The 18,655-nt window shown below is 35.5% G+C and overlaps 1 protein-coding gene across 4 annotated transcripts in view; it reads left to right on the top strand.

The window, feature by feature from the left end:
* CTNNA3 (catenin alpha 3) overlaps nt 1–18,655 on the top strand; it is a 1,445,036-nt gene that overhangs the window by 88,933 nt on the left and 1,337,448 nt on the right. For all 4 annotated transcript variants that reach the window (XM_019731774.3, XM_074339503.2, XM_074339504.2 and 1 more), the window contains one exon: nt 2,184–2,350. In XM_019731774.3, the coding sequence (XP_019587333.3) occupies nt 2,184–2,350 (167 nt within the window). The remainder of the gene's footprint in view (nt 1–2,183; nt 2,351–18,655) is intronic.

Below are 18,655 nucleotides of genomic sequence, written 5' to 3'. Positions count from 1 at the left end.
CTGTCAGAGAAACACATAAAAATTACCATATACTGGTCTTAAAAATTTACCATCTTTACTAGAAATTTCCTGAGAAAATAACAGCCAATACTTGTTGAGTGCTTTCCATGTTCAAATACTATGCTAAATATATACTATAAACTATATCTCATTTAAATGTCCCAGAAACACAGTGAGCTAAGTAATATTTTTAACACTTTCATACAGATAAGGACACTGAAAGTATTTAAGTGTCCAAGTCTCAGAACTGGAAGTGGTGGATTAGAATTTGATCTAAGAAATGTTTGACTTAAGAGTATGTGTTCCTAACCTGGTATTGCTTAAGAGAGCTACATATGAGATATTAACATGTTGAGATAGTCTCAGACCCTCCTCACTGGTTTTCTCCATTATAAGGAACACTATTCTGTTGTATTTAATAAAAATAATTTATTCCATTTTCTTTTTGTTGAAGTTCATGGGTAAATGAAAACTAAAGGGAGTAAATGAAGTATAAATGGAGTAAAGCAAGTAGGCCCTTTTATATGTTGTTGGTGAAATGGCTGTGTTTTGGAGAATTTTTTGGCAATACACACACAAACACATATAAACTTAAAATTAATTTGCCCTTGATTCAACAACTTTTATGAGTTTATCCTACAGCAAAGATAATGTTGTAGGTGTTCTTTGTAGTATTATTTAAATAGGAAAAAGTTGGAAAGGATTTGTGTGTTCAATAGAGGCCTGGTAAATAAATTATAGTATCAGTAAACTGTAACTTCAGCTAAGCATTAAAAAGATGACAATGCCAGCTGATCAAGTCTTTACTCAGTTCCAAGCACTTCTCTTTTTTAATCCTCATAAAAATTGTAGGTATTATTATTATTAGCTTCATTTACAGAGGAGAAAAATGAGGCATAAAGAGGTCGTGACTTGTCCAATGTAGTAGGACAGAGACTCTGAAGCAGAATGGCTTCAGCGCCCACGCTGCTAATTACTGTGCTATATTCCCCCCGTCATCTATATTCCCATGTGAAAAGAAAATAAATTGATAAGTGAAAAGAGCAAATTATAGAAAGATTTTGTAGTATGATACCATTTATGAAAAGGATCTCTATCTATGTTTTCTAGATGTTCCATTTATAACATATAATATATCTATATATAAAAGTTTTCTTATGACATAAAATCTCTCTATAAAAATAAGTTCATATATAATAATATATATGAATATGTGAGTATATTTGTAAAATACACATATATAAAAAATAAATATATACATATATACATGTATGCACACACATGAAACATGGAAAAACTGGATAGATACACAAGAAGTTAATGGGTAGTTTGGGGGATTAGTATGGAGGCTTAAAAAATTTTCACTCTATACTCTTCAGTATGGTGAATTACTAAAACTAATGAGCACATATTGCTTTCATAATACAAATAAATTAAAACTGAAAAACTTAAAAAATAGTGGATGTGGTAATTCTTTAACAGTTATGTTACTGGAGACGGGTGAAAAGGGACTTTTTCTTTTCATTTTTATATCATTGTGAACTTTTAAAAATGAATGAATACATGCTATTTTTAAGATAAAATGTATTTTAAATGAAAAAACTCTTAACAGTAGGGGACAGATTTCTCTAATAGTTATGTACTATGAAATATTATTTCTGTGATTAAGTTTAGGATATCATTTATTATATTGACAGTTAAGGATAAGTCTGCCTATATTAAACTTTTGTCAGAGAGCTGCTTGCTGTCTTATTATTTTAAAGGCTAGCTAGCTAGCTCTTTTCTAATATCCTTTGAATTGGAAAGTAACTCAGTGAAGATTTATCTTATTTTTATAAACAAGATTGTTTCCGACTGAAGTCTCAGTAATGAAACCTTTCACAGGAAATGAGATTCAGAAATGCAGAAGTTGACAGAAATTTTACTAGATGTTGCTAGTCAGTTGAGCACAATTTTCTTGCAGGAAAATGGTCTCATGCTTCTTAAACACCAGAGTATTATCAAAAACAAGTGTCAATTTGAAACTACATTGTTTATTAAGAGACAATGTTGTAGTGTCAACTGACCGTATTTTAATATTATGCTTAGTCATGGAATGTTCTTAGAGTTAGGTTGGATGATAAATGCTGAAATAGGTGTAGCTGAAACTTAAAGTATGACTTATTTGGGGTTGTGTTTTTCAGGTGAAGCTCTGAAAGTATCAGCTGAGAGATTTGCAGATGACCCCTGCTATCTCCCAAAAAGGGAGGCTGTGGTGCAGGCCGCCCGTGCCTTGTTGGCTGCAGTGACCAGACTCCTTATCCTTGCAGACATGATCGATGTCATGTGTCTCTTGCAACACGTGTCAGCTGTAAGTAAAACATGACTTAGTTTATCTTGGCATTGTTCTTACTTTTAATTCCATTCTCTGAACCTGGCATCAATCTTACTGAGCCCTGGTCTCACCCTTGCTTCTTAATGTCACCCACCAGTAGCTGGCTGGATTTGGGTTGTGAAACTAATATATACTTCAAAAGAGGGAAGCTAGAAGTTAGTCTTAAAGCCAGTTGAGATTGAACAACAGAAAATGGATTACTGATAAGGAAATGGCTAGGAGAAAGTTCTAGGCTTTTGACTATTTAAATTATTATGTCGTCTATAAATATATAAGTAAATATACTCATATAATAACATACTTATACAGGTAATATAAATAATATGTATATAAATATAAATAATTTGAGAAAGAGAAACTTTAAAAGCTAAGACATTTGGAAGTTTATCCTAATTTGTGCTTGTTATTTTGCCTTGAATCCAAGATAAACAGTGCATGTTTACAGGTAGTCTGATATCTGTAGTAATCCATTATGAAAATGTATAAATGGATTTAATATGAGTAAAGAATATATTTTAACTAAGTGACTTCAAAGGCAGAAGGATATCTTGCTTGCTTTATTTTGCTAGACAAATCCATTTAGCAAAGGTTTAGTAGAAAGAGAATTTTATTAAAGCTTTTTTTTTAACTTTATTTAGTTTGACCAAATCATTAAGCATACAAATGAAAAGGTTGCAAAGAATCTCTTAGAGTCTCTGCTTTATCTCCTGCTTAAATAGGACTCTTACTCTCCTGCCCATAAATACATCTGCATTTTCATAAAGGCATCGGGTGACTGTAATATCACTACTGCATTAAGCAAATGATGGCCCTGTCTGATTGACCTTCTTGTCAAAATCATTTTCTCTAATTGCTAAGCTAAACCTTTCTTAGCATTTTTATCTTACTCACTAATGATTATTTCAACCCTATAAAGGGTAGAGTGATCTACCCTTTATACTTTCATATTCTTTTCTTTTGATGATTTTATTACTGCAACAAAGCACCTTGGCACAGATTTTGTTGTTTAAGTAGCTTTTAAGGGAAGGGATTAATTCTCACCCCTAGGAGCTGTCTACTAGTGGATCTGTAGGTGAGATAATTGAGCAACGCTTCTTGTTACTTGTTTATTGGTTTGTTGAATACCTTAAAAAAATCCCTGAACATTTCTGAGATTCATTTGTTTTCATATGTGAATACAGACACTAATAAATGCTGTAACCAAGAAGCAGGTATGAAAGAGTAAGTGCCAGGTAATTTCTAGTTCCAGTGACCAAATTTTTTTAAGGTTTAAGATTCCAAATTTGTTGAGAAAGCCTTTTGTAAGGTGAAAATTGCCACCTTTATAATCAATTAGGAGGTAACTGTATATATATATATATATATATATATATATATATATATATATATATATATAAATAAAGACCCCCAAGCACCTTCTCTACCATTTTATTTGTCACTAACTGCTAAGCACAATACCAGGTAATTCACACATATCATATCATTCAAATGAAGCAAGAGGTAATGGTAAATCAAAGAAAAGCAAAGTACTATTTTTTGCAATAAAAATTATAGTTAATATTTTTTGAGATTTTATAATGTGCCAAGTACTGTGCTGGATTATTTCCTTTAATTCAACCCTCATAACAACCATATGATTATGATTTCTTTTGAAAAATATTTATTTTTCAATTACAGTTGGCATACAATATTATATTAATTTCAGGTACACAACGTTATGATTAGACATTTATATAATTTACAAAGTGATCACCCTGATAAGTCTAGTACCCATCTGACACCTTACATAGTTATTACAATATTATTGACTATATTCCCTATGCTGTGCATTATATCCCCATGACTGTTTTAATAACTGGCAATTTGTATTTCCTAATCCCTTCACCTTTTTCGCCCATTCCCCCAATTCCCTTCCCCTTTGGGAACCATCAATTTGTTCTCAGTATCTATTAGTTAGTTTGTTTGTTTGTTTGTTTTTTTTTTTGATTCCACATATAAGTGAAATAATATGGTATGTCTTTCTCTGTCTGACTTAACTTCATTTAGCATAATACCCTCTAGGTCTATCCATGTTATCACAAATGGTAAGATTTAATTCTTTTTTAGGGTCAAGTAATGTTCCATTGTATGTATGTACCACAATTTCTTTATTCAATCATGCATTGATGTGAATTTTGGTTGTTTCCATGTCTTGGCTACTGTGAGTAGTGCTGCAGTAAGCATAAGGGTGAATATATGTTTTCGAATTAGTGTTTTGAATTTCTCTGCGTAAATACCCAGTAGCAGAATTACTGGGTCATACAGCAGTTCTATTTTTAATTTTTTGAGGAATATCCAAACTGTTTTCCTTAGTGGCTGCATCGATTTGCAATTCTACCAACAGTGTAAGAGGGTTCCCTTTTCTCCATATCTTCACCAACACTGTTGCTACCTTGTCTACTACCTTGTCTTCCAGATCACTGATTTGATCACTTGTTTCATCTAATCTACTATTGATTCCCTCAAATGTATTCTTCATTTCAGTTATTTTATTCTTAATTTTTGACTGGTTTGTTTCCTTGGTCTCAGTCTCTTTGTTGAAGTTCTCACTGAGTTCATCTATTTTTCCCCTAAGTTCATTGAGCATCCTTAGAACCTAAGTTCATTGTTGATTTATTGATTATAGCCATTCTGACAGGTGTGAGGTGATGTCTTACTGTGGTTTTAATTTACATTTCTCTGCTGATTAATGATGTTGAGCATCTTTTCATATGTCCCGTGATCATCAGTATGTCCTCTTTTTTTCTTTTTAAAAGTTTATTGGGGTGACAATTGTTAGTAAAATTACATAGATTCAGGTGTACAATTCTATATTACATCATCTATAAATCCCATTGTGTGTTCACCACCCAGAGTCAGTTCTCCTTCCATCACCAAATATTTGATCCCCCTTACCCTCATCTCCCACCCCTCACCCCCCTTACCCTCTGGTAACCACTAAACTACTGTCTGTGTCTATGAGTTTTTGTTTCTCATTTGTTTGTCTTGTTCTTTTGTTGCTTTTGGTTTATATACAACATATCAGTGAAATCATATGGTTCTCTGCTTTTTCTGTCTGACTTATTTCGCTTAGCATTATATTCTCAAGATCCATCCGTATTGTCACAAATGGTCCTATTTTATCTTTTCTTACCACCGAATAATATTCCATTGTGTATATATACCACAACTTCTTTATCCATTCATCTATCGAAGGACATTTTGGTTGTTTCCCTGTCTTGGCTACCGTAAATAAAGCTGCAATGAACATTGGCGCACACATGTCTTTATGTATAATTGTTTTCAGATTTTTTTGGGTAGATACGCAGGAGAGGGATTGCTGGGTCATATGGTAATTCTATTCGTAATTTTTTGAGGAACCTCCACACTGCCTTCCATAGCAGCTGCACAAGTCTGCATTCCCACCACAGCCTCTCCAACACTTGTTACTATTTGTCTTGTTGATGATAGCCATTCTAACTGGGGTGAGGTGATATCTCATTGTAGTTTTTATTTGCATTTCTCTGATGATTAGTGATGTTGAGCATTTTTTCATATTTCCATTCGCCATTTGTATGTCCTCTTTGGAGAAATGTCTCTTCAAGTCCTCTGCCCATTTTTCAATTGGGTTGTTTGTTTTTTTGTTGTTGAGTTGCATGAGTTCCTTGTATGTTTTGGATATTAGCCCCTTATCGGAGGCACTGTTTGCAAAAGTCTTCTCCCATTCAGTTGGTTGCCTCTTTATTTTGTCGATGGTTTCTTTTGTTGTGCGGAAGCTTTTAAGTTTGATATAGTCCCATTCGTTTATTTTAGCTTTTTACTTCCATTGCCTTTGTAGTCAAATTCATAAAATACTCTTTGAACCCAAGATCCATAAGTTTAGTACCTATGTTTTCTTCTATTCAGTTTATTGTTTCAGATCTTATGCTTAAGTCTTTGATCCATTTTGAATTAATTTTGGTACATGGTGACCGATAGCAGTCCAGTTTCATTCTTTTGCACATGGATTTCCAATTCTCCCAGCACCATTTATTGAAGAGGCTATCTTTTCTCCATTGCATGTTTTTTGCTTCTTTGTCAAAAATTGTCTGTCCATATTTATATGGTTTTATTTCTGGGTTCTCAATTCTATTCCATTGGTCTACGTGTCTGTTTTTCTGCCAATACCATGCTGTTTGATTATTGTAGCCCTGTAGTACAAGCTAAAGTTAGGGAGTGTGATACCTCCGGTATTGTTCTTTTTCAAAAAGATTGCTTTGGCTTTTCAGGGTCTTTTGTGGTTCCTGATGATTTTTTGTTCTATTTCTCTAAAAAATGCCATTGGGATTTTGATGGGGATTGCATGAAATCTGTATATTGCTTTGGGTAATGTGGTCATTTTAACTATGTTGATTCTTCCAATCCATGAGCATGGAATGTCTTTCCATTTCTTTGTGTCTTTTTCAATTTCTTTTAAAAATGTCTTATAGTTTTCAGCATATAGGTCTTTCACATCCTTGGTTAAGTTTATTCCTAGGTATTTTATTCTTTTTGCTGCAATTGCAAAAGGAATTGTGTTTTTCTTTTTTTTTAAATTTCTTTTTCTGAGATTTCATTGTTAGTATATAGGAATGCAATGGACTTTTGTATGTTGATTTTGTAGCTGGCAACTTTACTGTATTTGTTAATTGTTTCTAATGGCTTTTTGGTGGAGTCCTTAGGGTTTTCTATATATAGCATCATGTCATCTGCAAAGAGTGCCAATTTAACTTCTTCATTCCCAATTTGGATGCCTTATATTTCTTTCTCTTGCCTGATTGCTCTGGCGAGGACTTCCAACACTATATTGAAAAGCAAAGGTGATAGGGGACAGCCCTGTCGTGTTCCTGAATGTAGAGCAAAGGGCTTCAGTTTTTCACCATTAATTATGAGATTAGCTGAAATTTGTCATATATGGCCTTTATTATGTTAAGGTATTTTCCTTCTATACCTATTTCATTACGTGCTTTAATCATAAATGGATGTTGTATCTTGTCAAATGCTTTTTCTGTATCAATTGATATAATCATATGATTTTTGTCCTTTATTTTGTTTATGTGATATATCACATTGATGGATTTGCATATGTTGAACCATCCTTGTGCCCCTGGGATGAACCCCACTTGGTCATGATGAATAATTTTTTTAATGCATTGTTGCATTCGATTTGATAGCATTTTGTTCAGGATTTTTGCATCTGTATTTATCAGAGATATTGGTCTGTAGTTTTCTATTTTTTGTGTTGTCCTTACCAGGTTTTGGTATCAGGGTAATGTTGGCCTCATAAAATGAGTTGGGGAGTACTGTTTCTTCTTCAATTTTTTGGAAGAGTTTGTGCAGAATTGGTATTAGATCCTCTTTGAAGGTTTGGTAGAATTCATTAGTGAAGCCATCTGGTCCCGGACTTTTGCTTTTGGGAAGGTTTTGGATGACTGATTCAATTTCGTTACTGGGTCTGTTTAGATTTTCCAATTCTTCATGGTTCAGCCTAGGAAGGCTATATGTTTCTAAGAACTTGTCCATTTCTTCTAGGTTATTGAATTTGGTGGCATATAGTCCTTCATAGTATGCTTGGATGATCCTTTGTATTTCTGTGGCATCCGTGATAACTTCCCCTTTTTAATTTCTGATTTTGTTAATTAGTGTCTTTTCTCTTTTTATCTTAGTGAGTCTAGCCAAGGGTTTGTCAATTTTGTTAATCTTTTCAAAGAACCAGCTCTTTGTCACATTAATTTTTTCTATTGTCTTTTTGTTCTCTATTTCATTTAGTTCTACTCTGATTTTTGTTATTTCCTTTCTTCTGCTGACCTTGGGTTTCACTAGTTCTTTTTCTAGTTCTTTAAGGTGTAACATGAGGTTATTTATTTGGGATTTTTCTTGTTTCTTGAGATAGGCCTGTAGTGATATAAATTTCCCTCTTAAAACTGCTTTCGCTGCATCCGAAAAATTTTGGTAGGATGTATTTTCATTCTCATTTGCCCACCTTTAGGTGAATTCAGTAGTGGGCCTCTTCGTCCTGCCTGTCTGCTGCGCAGGGAGTCCTTTGTGGAGTTATAGTTGTTCAATTTGTTGTAAATTCCAGGGGAGATTTACAGAGGCTTACCTCATGCTGCCATTTTGGTGACGTCTCCTGTATGTCCTCTTTGGAGAAATATATATTCAGGTCCTCTGCCCATTCTTTTTTTTGGAGTGTTTGTGTTTTTGGTGTTGAGTTGTATGAGTTCCTTATATATTTTGGATATTAACTTTTTTGCTGGATGTGTCATTGGTGAATATCTTTTCCCATTCAGTATGATGTCTTCTTATTTTGTTGATGGTTTCCTTTACTATGCAAAAACTTTTTACTTTGATTTACCGATTTTACTAAGTGTTTGTTTTTGTCAGTGAGAATTTTTTTTTTATTTTTTCTTATTCATATTTCTGATCTTTTCTTTTCTACTTAAAGATGTTTCTTTAACATTTCTTGTAATACTGGTTCAATTGTAATGAACTCCTTTAGCTTTTTCTTGTCTGAGAAACTCTTTATCTTTCCTTTGATTCTAAATGATAGCTTTACTGGTAGAGTAATCTTTGTTGAAGATCTTTGCCTTTCATCATTTTGAATATGTTGTGCTATTCCTTTCTGGGCTGCAAGGTTCTGTTGAGAAATCAGCTGACAGTCTTAAGGGAATTCCCTTGACCATAACTAACTGCTTTTCTTTTGCTACTTGAAAGATTATCTCTTTGTCTTTATCCTTTGGCATTTTAATTATGATGTGTCTTGGTGTGGGCCTGTTTCAGTTCATCTGGTTTGGGACTCTGCACTTCCTGGACTTGTATGTCTATTTTCTTTGCTAGGTTGGGAAGTTTTCTGTCATTATGTCTTCAAATAGGTTCTCAATTCCATACTCTCTCTCTCCTTCTGATACTATTATGATACAAATGTTGCTATGCTTGATGTTGTCCCAGAGGTCCCTTAAACTATCCTCATGTCTTTTGATTCTTTTTTCTGTTTGTGGTTCCAACTGGGTGTTTTCTACTACCTTGTCTTCCTGATCATTGATTTGATCACTTGTTCCATCGAATCTACTATTGATTCCCTCGAACTTATTCTTCATTTAAGTTGTTTTATTCTTCATTTTTGACTGGTTTGTTTCCTTGGTCTTGATCTCTTTGTTGAAGTTCTCACTGAGTTCATCTATTTTTCCCCTAAGTTCATTGAGCATCCTTATAACCACTGTTTTGAGCTCTGTGTGTGGTAGATTGCTTGTCTCCATTTTGTTTAGTTCTTTTTCTGGAGTTTTGTCCTGTTCTTTCATTTGGGACATGTTTCTTTGTCTACTCATTTTGGCTGCCTCCCTGTGTTTGTTTCTCTGTATTAGGTTTATTTCAATGTATTTTTTCTATCTCCCAGTCTTGACAGGCGGGCCTTATGTATTAGGTGTCTTGTGAGGCCCAGTGGTGCAATCTCCCTGTCACCTCAGTCAGTTACTCAAGGGGTGTCCATTGTATATGCCCTCCTGTTGTGGCTGAACCTTGATTGCTGTTTGCATATCAGTGGGAGGGATTGACCCTTGGGTTGACTGGTTGTGAGGACTGGCTGTGACTACAATAGAGGAGCCATTGTGCAGGGGCTGACCCTACAGAGCAGGATTCACTATAGTGGGGGCTCTGGTGGTTGCCCAGTCTGCCTTTTGGGTGTGTCGTCTGTGGAAGCAATGGGGTGGTGCTATAGTATAGTTCAAAGCCAGCCACTGGGTATGTTCTGGTGTGTCTTAGGAGGGGCTCTGGTGCAGACCTATGTCAGCCAACATTTGTGCTCCGCTTGGGGCTGCCTGGTGGGACTTACAAAGTGATTGCTGTTCATTACCACTTGTGCTGTGCTTGGAAGCACTTGGGAGAGGCTGTGCTGTGAACCAAGATCATTTGCCACTAGTGCTGGGCTTGGGGTCCTTTGGTGGGCACCATGATGTAAGCTGCGGCCAACTGACATTTGTGCTGGGCTTGTGGCCACTTAGTTGCTGCTACATTCCAAACCAACAGTAGCTACTGCTTATGCCAGACTTGGGAACACCCAATGTGTGTTACAATGCAAATCAAGACCGGTTACTGCTTGTGTCAGGTTTAGTATTGCTTAGCAAGAGGTACAGCGTACGCTGAGGTTAGCTGCTGCTTGTTTGTGGTTTGTGGACCTTTTAAAAATTATAGGAAATTCTGCAGTGTGAGCCGAGGCAGGCTGCTTTTGTGGAGAAGCTGCTGGAAATGACTCAGGCTGGGTCTGAGTTGGGTGGGACGGGGTTTCAGGGAATCACCAGGGCAGGGTGAATGGTATTAGCCAGGTTAATGGAGACTCAGATCTGGCACTTGCCTGCATCTTTGGGCTGGGTGAGGAGAAGACTCAACTTAGGATTAATGATGCTTGCCAGTGCTCCCATCTCTGGAGAGAGCTGCCCTGACCCCAACCCCTACAGCCCTCACCCTGAAGGTGGTCAATTCAGTTCCTCCCTGTATGACATTGGCATTTTTTGAGCTGCTGTCCTTGCACTGGAGCCTAGGGCGAAAGAATTTATGAGCTAGCAAGCCCATGCACAGGCCTCTCTAGAGGAGTGCCTGGGTCTCCAGCAGCCCTTTGTCTCACTCAGATGCAATCTCCGCTGGTTTTCACAACCAGCTGTTATGGGGACTCCTGTTCTTAGCACTGGGTTGGGAAGCCAGGTGTTGGTCTGGGATCCCTCGCTCCTTGGGGGTCTTCCACAGCTGAGATATCCCTCCCAATTTTTAATTGCCATACTGTGGTGTGGGACCTGCCTGTTCTGTGTCTCCAGCCCTCCTGCCAGTCTTGTCGTGGTTTCTTAATATTCTTAGTTATAAAATTAAGGTCAGCTAGTCTTCAGGTGATTCTCAGTGATGGTTATTCTATAATTTAGTTGTAACTTTGATGTGGTTGTGGGAAGAGGCCAGCACAGCATTTACCTACTCTGCCATCTTGACTGGAAGTCTCTATGATTGCTATTTGACAGGTGAAAACACTGAGGCATATTGAATTTAAGAAACTTGCTCAAAGCAATAGGAAAAACACCTTTTGGAATTTAGTACTCCAACGGTTAGAACAGCTTTAACTATAAATAGCTTTCAGAAGTGTTTAGTAAAGTTCATGGGCCTATAACACCTTCTGAAAGGAATTTAGGTATGTCAGAAGGAGGAGGCTTCTTCACTTTAACCACCCTTTCCCACATTTGTTGGTGCCTCATCAGAGCCTGAACTTGGGTTAGATTACTTAAGCCACTTAAAGTATTTATAGGACAGCAATGTACTTCATCTATGTAAGAGGGAAGACCGTTTGTGGTAAACTGTGACAGTTTTTCATTATTTCATCCTTATGAAAAATTTATATGTGAATTGTATTATCCACTCAATTCTGTTAAGGTTTCACATAGAATAAAGAGAGACTCATTTTTTTTGGGATTGAGATTAGAATTATTTAGCCCAACATCTCCTGTCCCCCCAAAAATGTTCTGCAGAACTTGTGTTATAAATATGCAACACAAATAAAAAATATTTTTTTTTGGTTAATGCCTCACACAGAAATTCCCCTTTGAATGTTTTCAATGCACATTAGCACATTAAAGTTAGAGAGATATTGAGGGAAAGAAACTTATTTAACTTTGCTTAACCCAGACATTCCTAATTTTTTTGTCCCTAAAACTCTTCCATAATACAGAGGGTGCCAAACAAATGTATATACATTTTAAGAAAGGAAAACACTGTATTAAAATTGTAATACTAAATATATACCAATAATAAAAGATGAATACAAATCACGTTTGACTTCTGCAATTACAAGAGGTGCTCAAAGTGGTTACCGTCAGCATAATTTTAATACAGGTTTTTCCTTTCTTAAAATGTGTAGACATTTGTTTGGTACCCTCTGTATATTAATCCTAAAACTTTCTCAGATCATACTTTAGGAAACAGTGGTTTAGAATATTTGTAATAATATTTTGGTTACATTAAATTTCTTCTTGGAATAAAAAATAACAGTGGAGAAACCTCAGTGCCCTATAGTCTAATATCTTACTGAAGTAGAGAGACTCTTTCCTACAATATGCAATACACACAATTGTCTAATAATATATGTGATAACTAACTGTGATAGAGATCTAAATTCTGTGAGACAGTGCACCTGATTTTGGACAGTTCTAAATGTTGGAGACATTTTTCTCAAACTGAGCTTCAATCTGCCTCCTGGCTATTCCCATTCACTACTTATAGTTATGTTTTCTGGAGCAACACAGAAGCAAGGCAATAGGAAAAACTTTTTCAAATAACTGATTATTACTGTTAGTACTTACCTCTCTGTCTTTTCTGATCTAGGCTGAAATAATTTCTTGGTCCTTGAACATTCATTGTATGGCAGTTTTACACTGCACTGAATACTCTAGAATTTCCGTATCTTCTATGATTTTTCAGGTTCTTGCTGAAATTTTCAGTCTTGATTTTGCTGTGCTTGAACATGGTAAGCAGATTCATTTTATGGTTCAAGCTTGAAAACTTCAGTGTCTTGACTCCCTGGGTGTCTGCTTATGTTACCATTATGCTGGTTCTTGCTTGTGGTGTCTTGTCTTTGTGTCCTCAACATTATTTTTTCTGGAACTCATCTCAGGAAATTCTTCACTGTTTTATCCACTCTTTGATATTTTAAGGATGAAGTATTTTATATTTCATTAAATCATAATAGGTTTCTTCATCCGAAGGATTGGACTGAATTACTAATTTGCCAGTAGAGGAAATAGAAGTCTTTAAAATCCTCTGTAATTATTTTGTATGCATATAGGTAACTTTATGCATTATAGGTAACTTTCACAAAATGTTGAAATCAAAACATCTTGAAATAAAAATAAACTCTCTGCTGTGAACATTGCATAATATACTCAGACAATTACCTCCCTGATTTTATGTCGAACATTATCTTACCTATTATGATAGCCTTATCATGCTGTTGGTTCATGCTGATTTTGTGAGTGATTAAAACCCCCAAGTTTCTGAACTCAAATTATTCTTACTCCAGGTCTTCCTCCTCTGATACTAGTTTTATTTTTTTATATGTAAAGGTAGATGCTACCTTAACATTTATTAAATTGCATCTTGTTAATCCTGGCTTTTTGTTACAGTCCATCCAGATCTTTTTGACTTTTTATTTTGCCTTCTCCTCCTAATCTGGTGTCATTTTCAGATTTCTTTAACTAAATTATTTATGAAAAATTGTTTTCTGACATGGAAAACAGCATTCTGTCTTCCTTTCAAATAACATCAATCAAATAGTAACACATATTGAGTGAAGTTGTTGAAATGAGCTTCAAACTAACTTCATTGGGCTACTTTTAAACCATGTTTCTTTATTTTATGCTCAAGTGCTTTCTCAAAGGCCTTTCTGAAATCAAGATATATTATCTGTGGCATTACAAATTTATCAGTCTAGTAACTCCATTTATAAAGGAAATGGGGTTAGTTTGGCACTACTTACTCTTAAGAACCCCATAAAAGCTCTAAGTGATCATCGCTTGCTGCTTTTTTGAATTAAATTTATTGGGGTGACAATGGTTAGTAAAATTATATAGGTTTCAGGTGTACATTTCTATAACACATCATCTATATATTTCATTGTGTTCACCACCCAGAGTTAGTTCTCCTTCCATCACCATATATTTGATCCCTTTCCCCTCATCTACTACCCCCCCCCCGTAACCACTGAACTGTTGTCTGCATCTGAGTTTTTGTTTCTTTGTTTGTCTTGTGCCTTTGTTGCTTTCAGTTTTATATTCCACATATGAGTGAAGTCATATGGTTCTCGTCTTTTTCTGTCTGACTTATTTCGCTTAGCATAATAATCTCAAGACCCATCCATGTTGTTGCAAATGGCAGTATTTCATCTTTTCTTATGGCCAAGTAGTATTCCATTGTGTGTTTACTCATATTCTGTTTCTTTCTTTTTGACCTTCATTTTCCAGTTGCTCAGAATCCACTTATTTATGGTTGTGAACTACCTTCTGGTGGAATCTCCTTGCCCTTAAGATCTGGATGTAATTGGCTTGAGCCCTCATTCTATGTTCTGTCAAATATAATGGTCTCCCCAAGATTTCTGTAAATTCTCTGGGGCTCATGTTCTCAGGGTCACCTCTGGCTCCAAGCCTCCACTGAATTACTTTAGTTTCAGATGGTCTTTTTATCCCTATTTTACAGTATGCTAATCCATAATTGGAATTTGATCTTTCCCCCCTTGATTTTAACTCACTCACTCACTCATTCACAGCAATACTCCCAGACAAGGCACATTTATGTATATGGCAAACCTTACAGAAACTTGAGAAGATGGAAGGGAAGGAGTGCTATTGTGTAACAATATATTCTAAGTTGCTTCAATTTATTTATTGGAAATCTTCAAAATCCTTTAGCTAATTTGTCTCATTGTTCTTCCATCTTCTTTCTCTCTATCTTCTCTCCTTTGTTCTCCATCACACCCCTAAATTCCTTTTATTCGAATGCAGTAAGAGTTTCCATCTCTCCACCATCAACTTTGCTTCTGCAAATTTGTACCCTCAGATATTACTAGGTACCTTAAATTACTCCTTAAAGTATTTCCTCAGTATAGACAATTCCTTCCCTAAGAAGAATTCTGTAGTCATTCTCTCTCTCTCTCTCTCTCTCTCTCTCTCTCTCTCTCTCTCTCTCTCTCATACACACACACCCTACTATATAATAATTTATTATAGATGTATTCTGGGAGGAGGGCATCAACTTTAAAGAAATAGACTTCTTCTTATGGGCATATGCGAGGTAGGACAGTTAAGTTCGCAAACATCCCAGAAAAAGTGCTACATACCTCATTGCTGAATATCACTACAGTCACCTTCAAAGTACTCCCCTTGGGAAGCTATGCACCAGTGCTTAGTCCACCCTTCAAAGCAATTTTGGAATTCTTTTTCTGAAATGGCCATCAGAGCTGTCATCGTATTACCCCTGATTTTCTGATTGTCATCAAAATATCTTTCTTTCAATATTTCCTTTACCTTTGGGTAAAGAAAGAAGTCATTGGGGGTCAGATCAGGTGAGTACGGAGGGTGTTCCAATACAGTTATTTGTTTACTGGCTAAAAACTCTCTCACAGACAGCGCTGTTTGGCTGGTGCATTGTCCTGAAGCAAGAGCCATGAATTATTGGTGAAAAGTTCAGGTTGTTTTCATCTAACTTTTTCACGCAGCCTTCTCAGCACTTCCAAGTAGTAAACTTGGTTAACTGTTTGTCCAGTTGGTACAAATTCGTAATGAATAATCCCTCTGATACAAAAAAAGTTAGCAACATTGTTGCAACAAGTTTGCGAACTTAATTGTCAGACCTTGTATAAGTGATATCATTGTATTTGTCTTTCTCTGTATGACTTTTAATAAACAGTGATTGAATTACTATTTTGTTTAGTCCTCATTCACTACTGAAAGATGTCATGAGTTTAATGACAATGGTCTCTTAAAATTTACAAACTTTTAAATTTATAAAGCAGTAATCTGTAAAGCTAGATCGTAAGTTTCATTAGGGCAAGAGCTATTTCTCTTTTATTTTCCTCCATGTCTTGCATGTCTGGCATGTTGCCAGTCCCATGATAAATATTTTTTGAATGAATGTCTTTCATTTTTCCCCAACCTATTTAACAAAAGTCTCTTAAAGTAGTCAGGCAAAGACAATTTCTGCCATTTTATAAGATAACACAGTCAAGAATTGGAGTGGTAGTGATTTGTCCAAAGGTATGAAATTATTAAATGGCACAGTAAGGCTCTGAACCCAGACTTCAAGACCACTATGCTTTCAACTCCATAGGACTCTTTCTAATTTAGATCTCAAGCCAATTTTGTTCCATGTTCTTGATTTAAATTTTGTTATCATTCCTCACAAAAAAAATCATTTGAGATATGTATGAGTGTTTTAATTTTCTGCTTCAGCTGTAAACACTCTTTTAATGAGTGGTATTATGATCTTGTAATTTCATTTGGAAAATATTTATGAAAGTAATGGATTAAGTTCAGGAAAATGAAATAACTTTTTTCCTCAGTAATACTTCATTTTGGTTGCTCTGTGGTTACCATATTTAAGTAAGATGGATTAGCCATTTCTTAATGCTTAAAACAATTTCTTTTTACTCTAAACATTAATATTTATAGAACATTAATGTATTATTATTGTGATTGTTTCTTTCATCTGCTTTAGTCTCCAGTATTTTTTGGCATTGTTTCAAACTGACATTTTAGGGACGCTAAGATCACACTTGGTGATTCAATGCTTTCAATCAGGTAATGATTGGATATTCTTTTGTACATATAAATGCTGTGAGTATAGGATTTTTAAAAAAATATTGTAAGTAATACCCAGTACCTTGTACAAAGTCACAAAATGTTAAATTAAGAAGAATGACAACTGTTGAGCTGGCTGTTCTTTTGGAGCAGTGCTACTCGATACTTTTTCATTTTGAGAATTAGTAGGCTCCTGGAGCTGTGAAGTTATTTGAGTCTATTGATCTGACCACAGGAGGAAGGCAGGGCATTGGCAGTAAGGACCAGGGAAGCTTGACTTGCAAGAGCCTTGGCTGCTTTTTTCCCTGCTGCTTCAGCTGTGTTCTTCTCATCCTTTCTCGAATTATTCTGTGAATCTACATGATTTTCATGAACTCATTGAATATGTACTTTGTATAGAACACTGGCTTAGATTTACTTAAAAATATGTTATCAGGAAAAGGAGGGAAATGTATTTGGAAAAGAGGGAATGATGAGTCAAGCTAGATAAGATCCTTGCTGCCTTATTCATGCTTCTCTTTTCTGCAAAACAGATTTTCAGTTATTTTGATCAAAGATGAGCCATCATGGTCTCTGTTATTTTATTTGGTGGATTTCTGTTATTATTATTAATTCTGAATAGAAAGGAATTTTCTATTAAGATATAATTGACATACAATATTATATTAGTTTCAGGTATACAACTCAATGATTTGACATTAGTATATATTGTGAAATGATCACAATAGTCTAGTTAACATTGTCACCACACATAGTTACAGAATTTTTTCTTGTAATGAGAACTTTGAAGATTCACTTTCTTAACATCTTTCAATTATGCAAAGCAGCATTATTAACTATAGTCACCATGCTGTAAATTAAGTCCCTATGACCTACTTATTTTATAACTGGAAGTTTGTACCTTTTGACCCTTTTCACTCATTTACCAACCCTCACCTACCCATTGCCTCTGGCAACCACCAATCTGTTCTCTGTATCTATGAGATTTCTCATACAAGTGACATCATACAGTATTTGTCTTTCTTTTACTTATTTCATTTAGCATTATGCCCTTAAAGTCCATTGATGTTGTTATAAGTGGCAAAATTTCCTTTTTATGGCTAAACAATATTCCACTATATATATATATATACACCATATTTTCTTTATCCATTCATCAGTTGATAGACACTTAGGTTGTTTCCATATCTTGGTAATGCTGCAATGAACATAGGAGTGCAGATATCTTTTTGACTTAGTGTTTTCATATTCTTCAGATAAATACCCAAAAGAGAAATAGCTGGATCATATGGTAGTTCTATTTTTAATTTTTTGAGGAAGCTCCATATTGTCTTCCATAGAAGTTGCACCAATTTATATTCCCAGCAACAGTGCACAGAGGTTCTTTGTCACATCCTCACCAACACTTGTTTCTTATCTTTTTGATAATAGTCATTCTAACAGGTGTGAGGTGATATCTCCTTTTGATTTGCATTTCCCTGATGAATACTGATATTGGGCACCTTTTCATGTACCTCTTTGATTTCTATGCATTAAATGAAACCACCACCTCTGTGTCTTGAGGTTGGCCTTATCGTTCAACCCTTCCCTAGCTCTTGGTTGTCTCTCAAACTTTTGTTATTGTTCAAACATCCTGTGTTAATTTTAATAGCTTCCAGTAGTTGAGGGTGTGCCAAGACCGTCAGTGTCCCAAATTGGAGGATTTCAGTCAGCACCTAGATTCAGGTTGATTAGAAGCCAGAGCCTTAGGCAGCAGCTGTTAAAGAATGTAAATACATATAGCCTTTTGGGGCTGCTACCATAAACCCTGCTGGCCACCAGAGCCAGGTGATCTGGAGGTATCCCATGGGTGGCAGTTGCATCAGAGCTCCAGACAAGTGTAAATTCTCCTTTCTGGGAGATACTGGTGAGTTGTAGTGAGGTAGAG

The sequence above is a fragment of the Rhinolophus sinicus genome, chromosome 15, assembly GCF_057876585.1.
Source record: "Rhinolophus sinicus isolate RSI-liver-muscle chromosome 15, RSI-T2T, whole genome shotgun sequence".
NCBI classification, from domain to species: Eukaryota; Metazoa; Chordata; class Mammalia; order Chiroptera; family Rhinolophidae; genus Rhinolophus; species Rhinolophus sinicus.
This window is presented reverse-complemented; position numbering and strand designations above follow the sequence as displayed.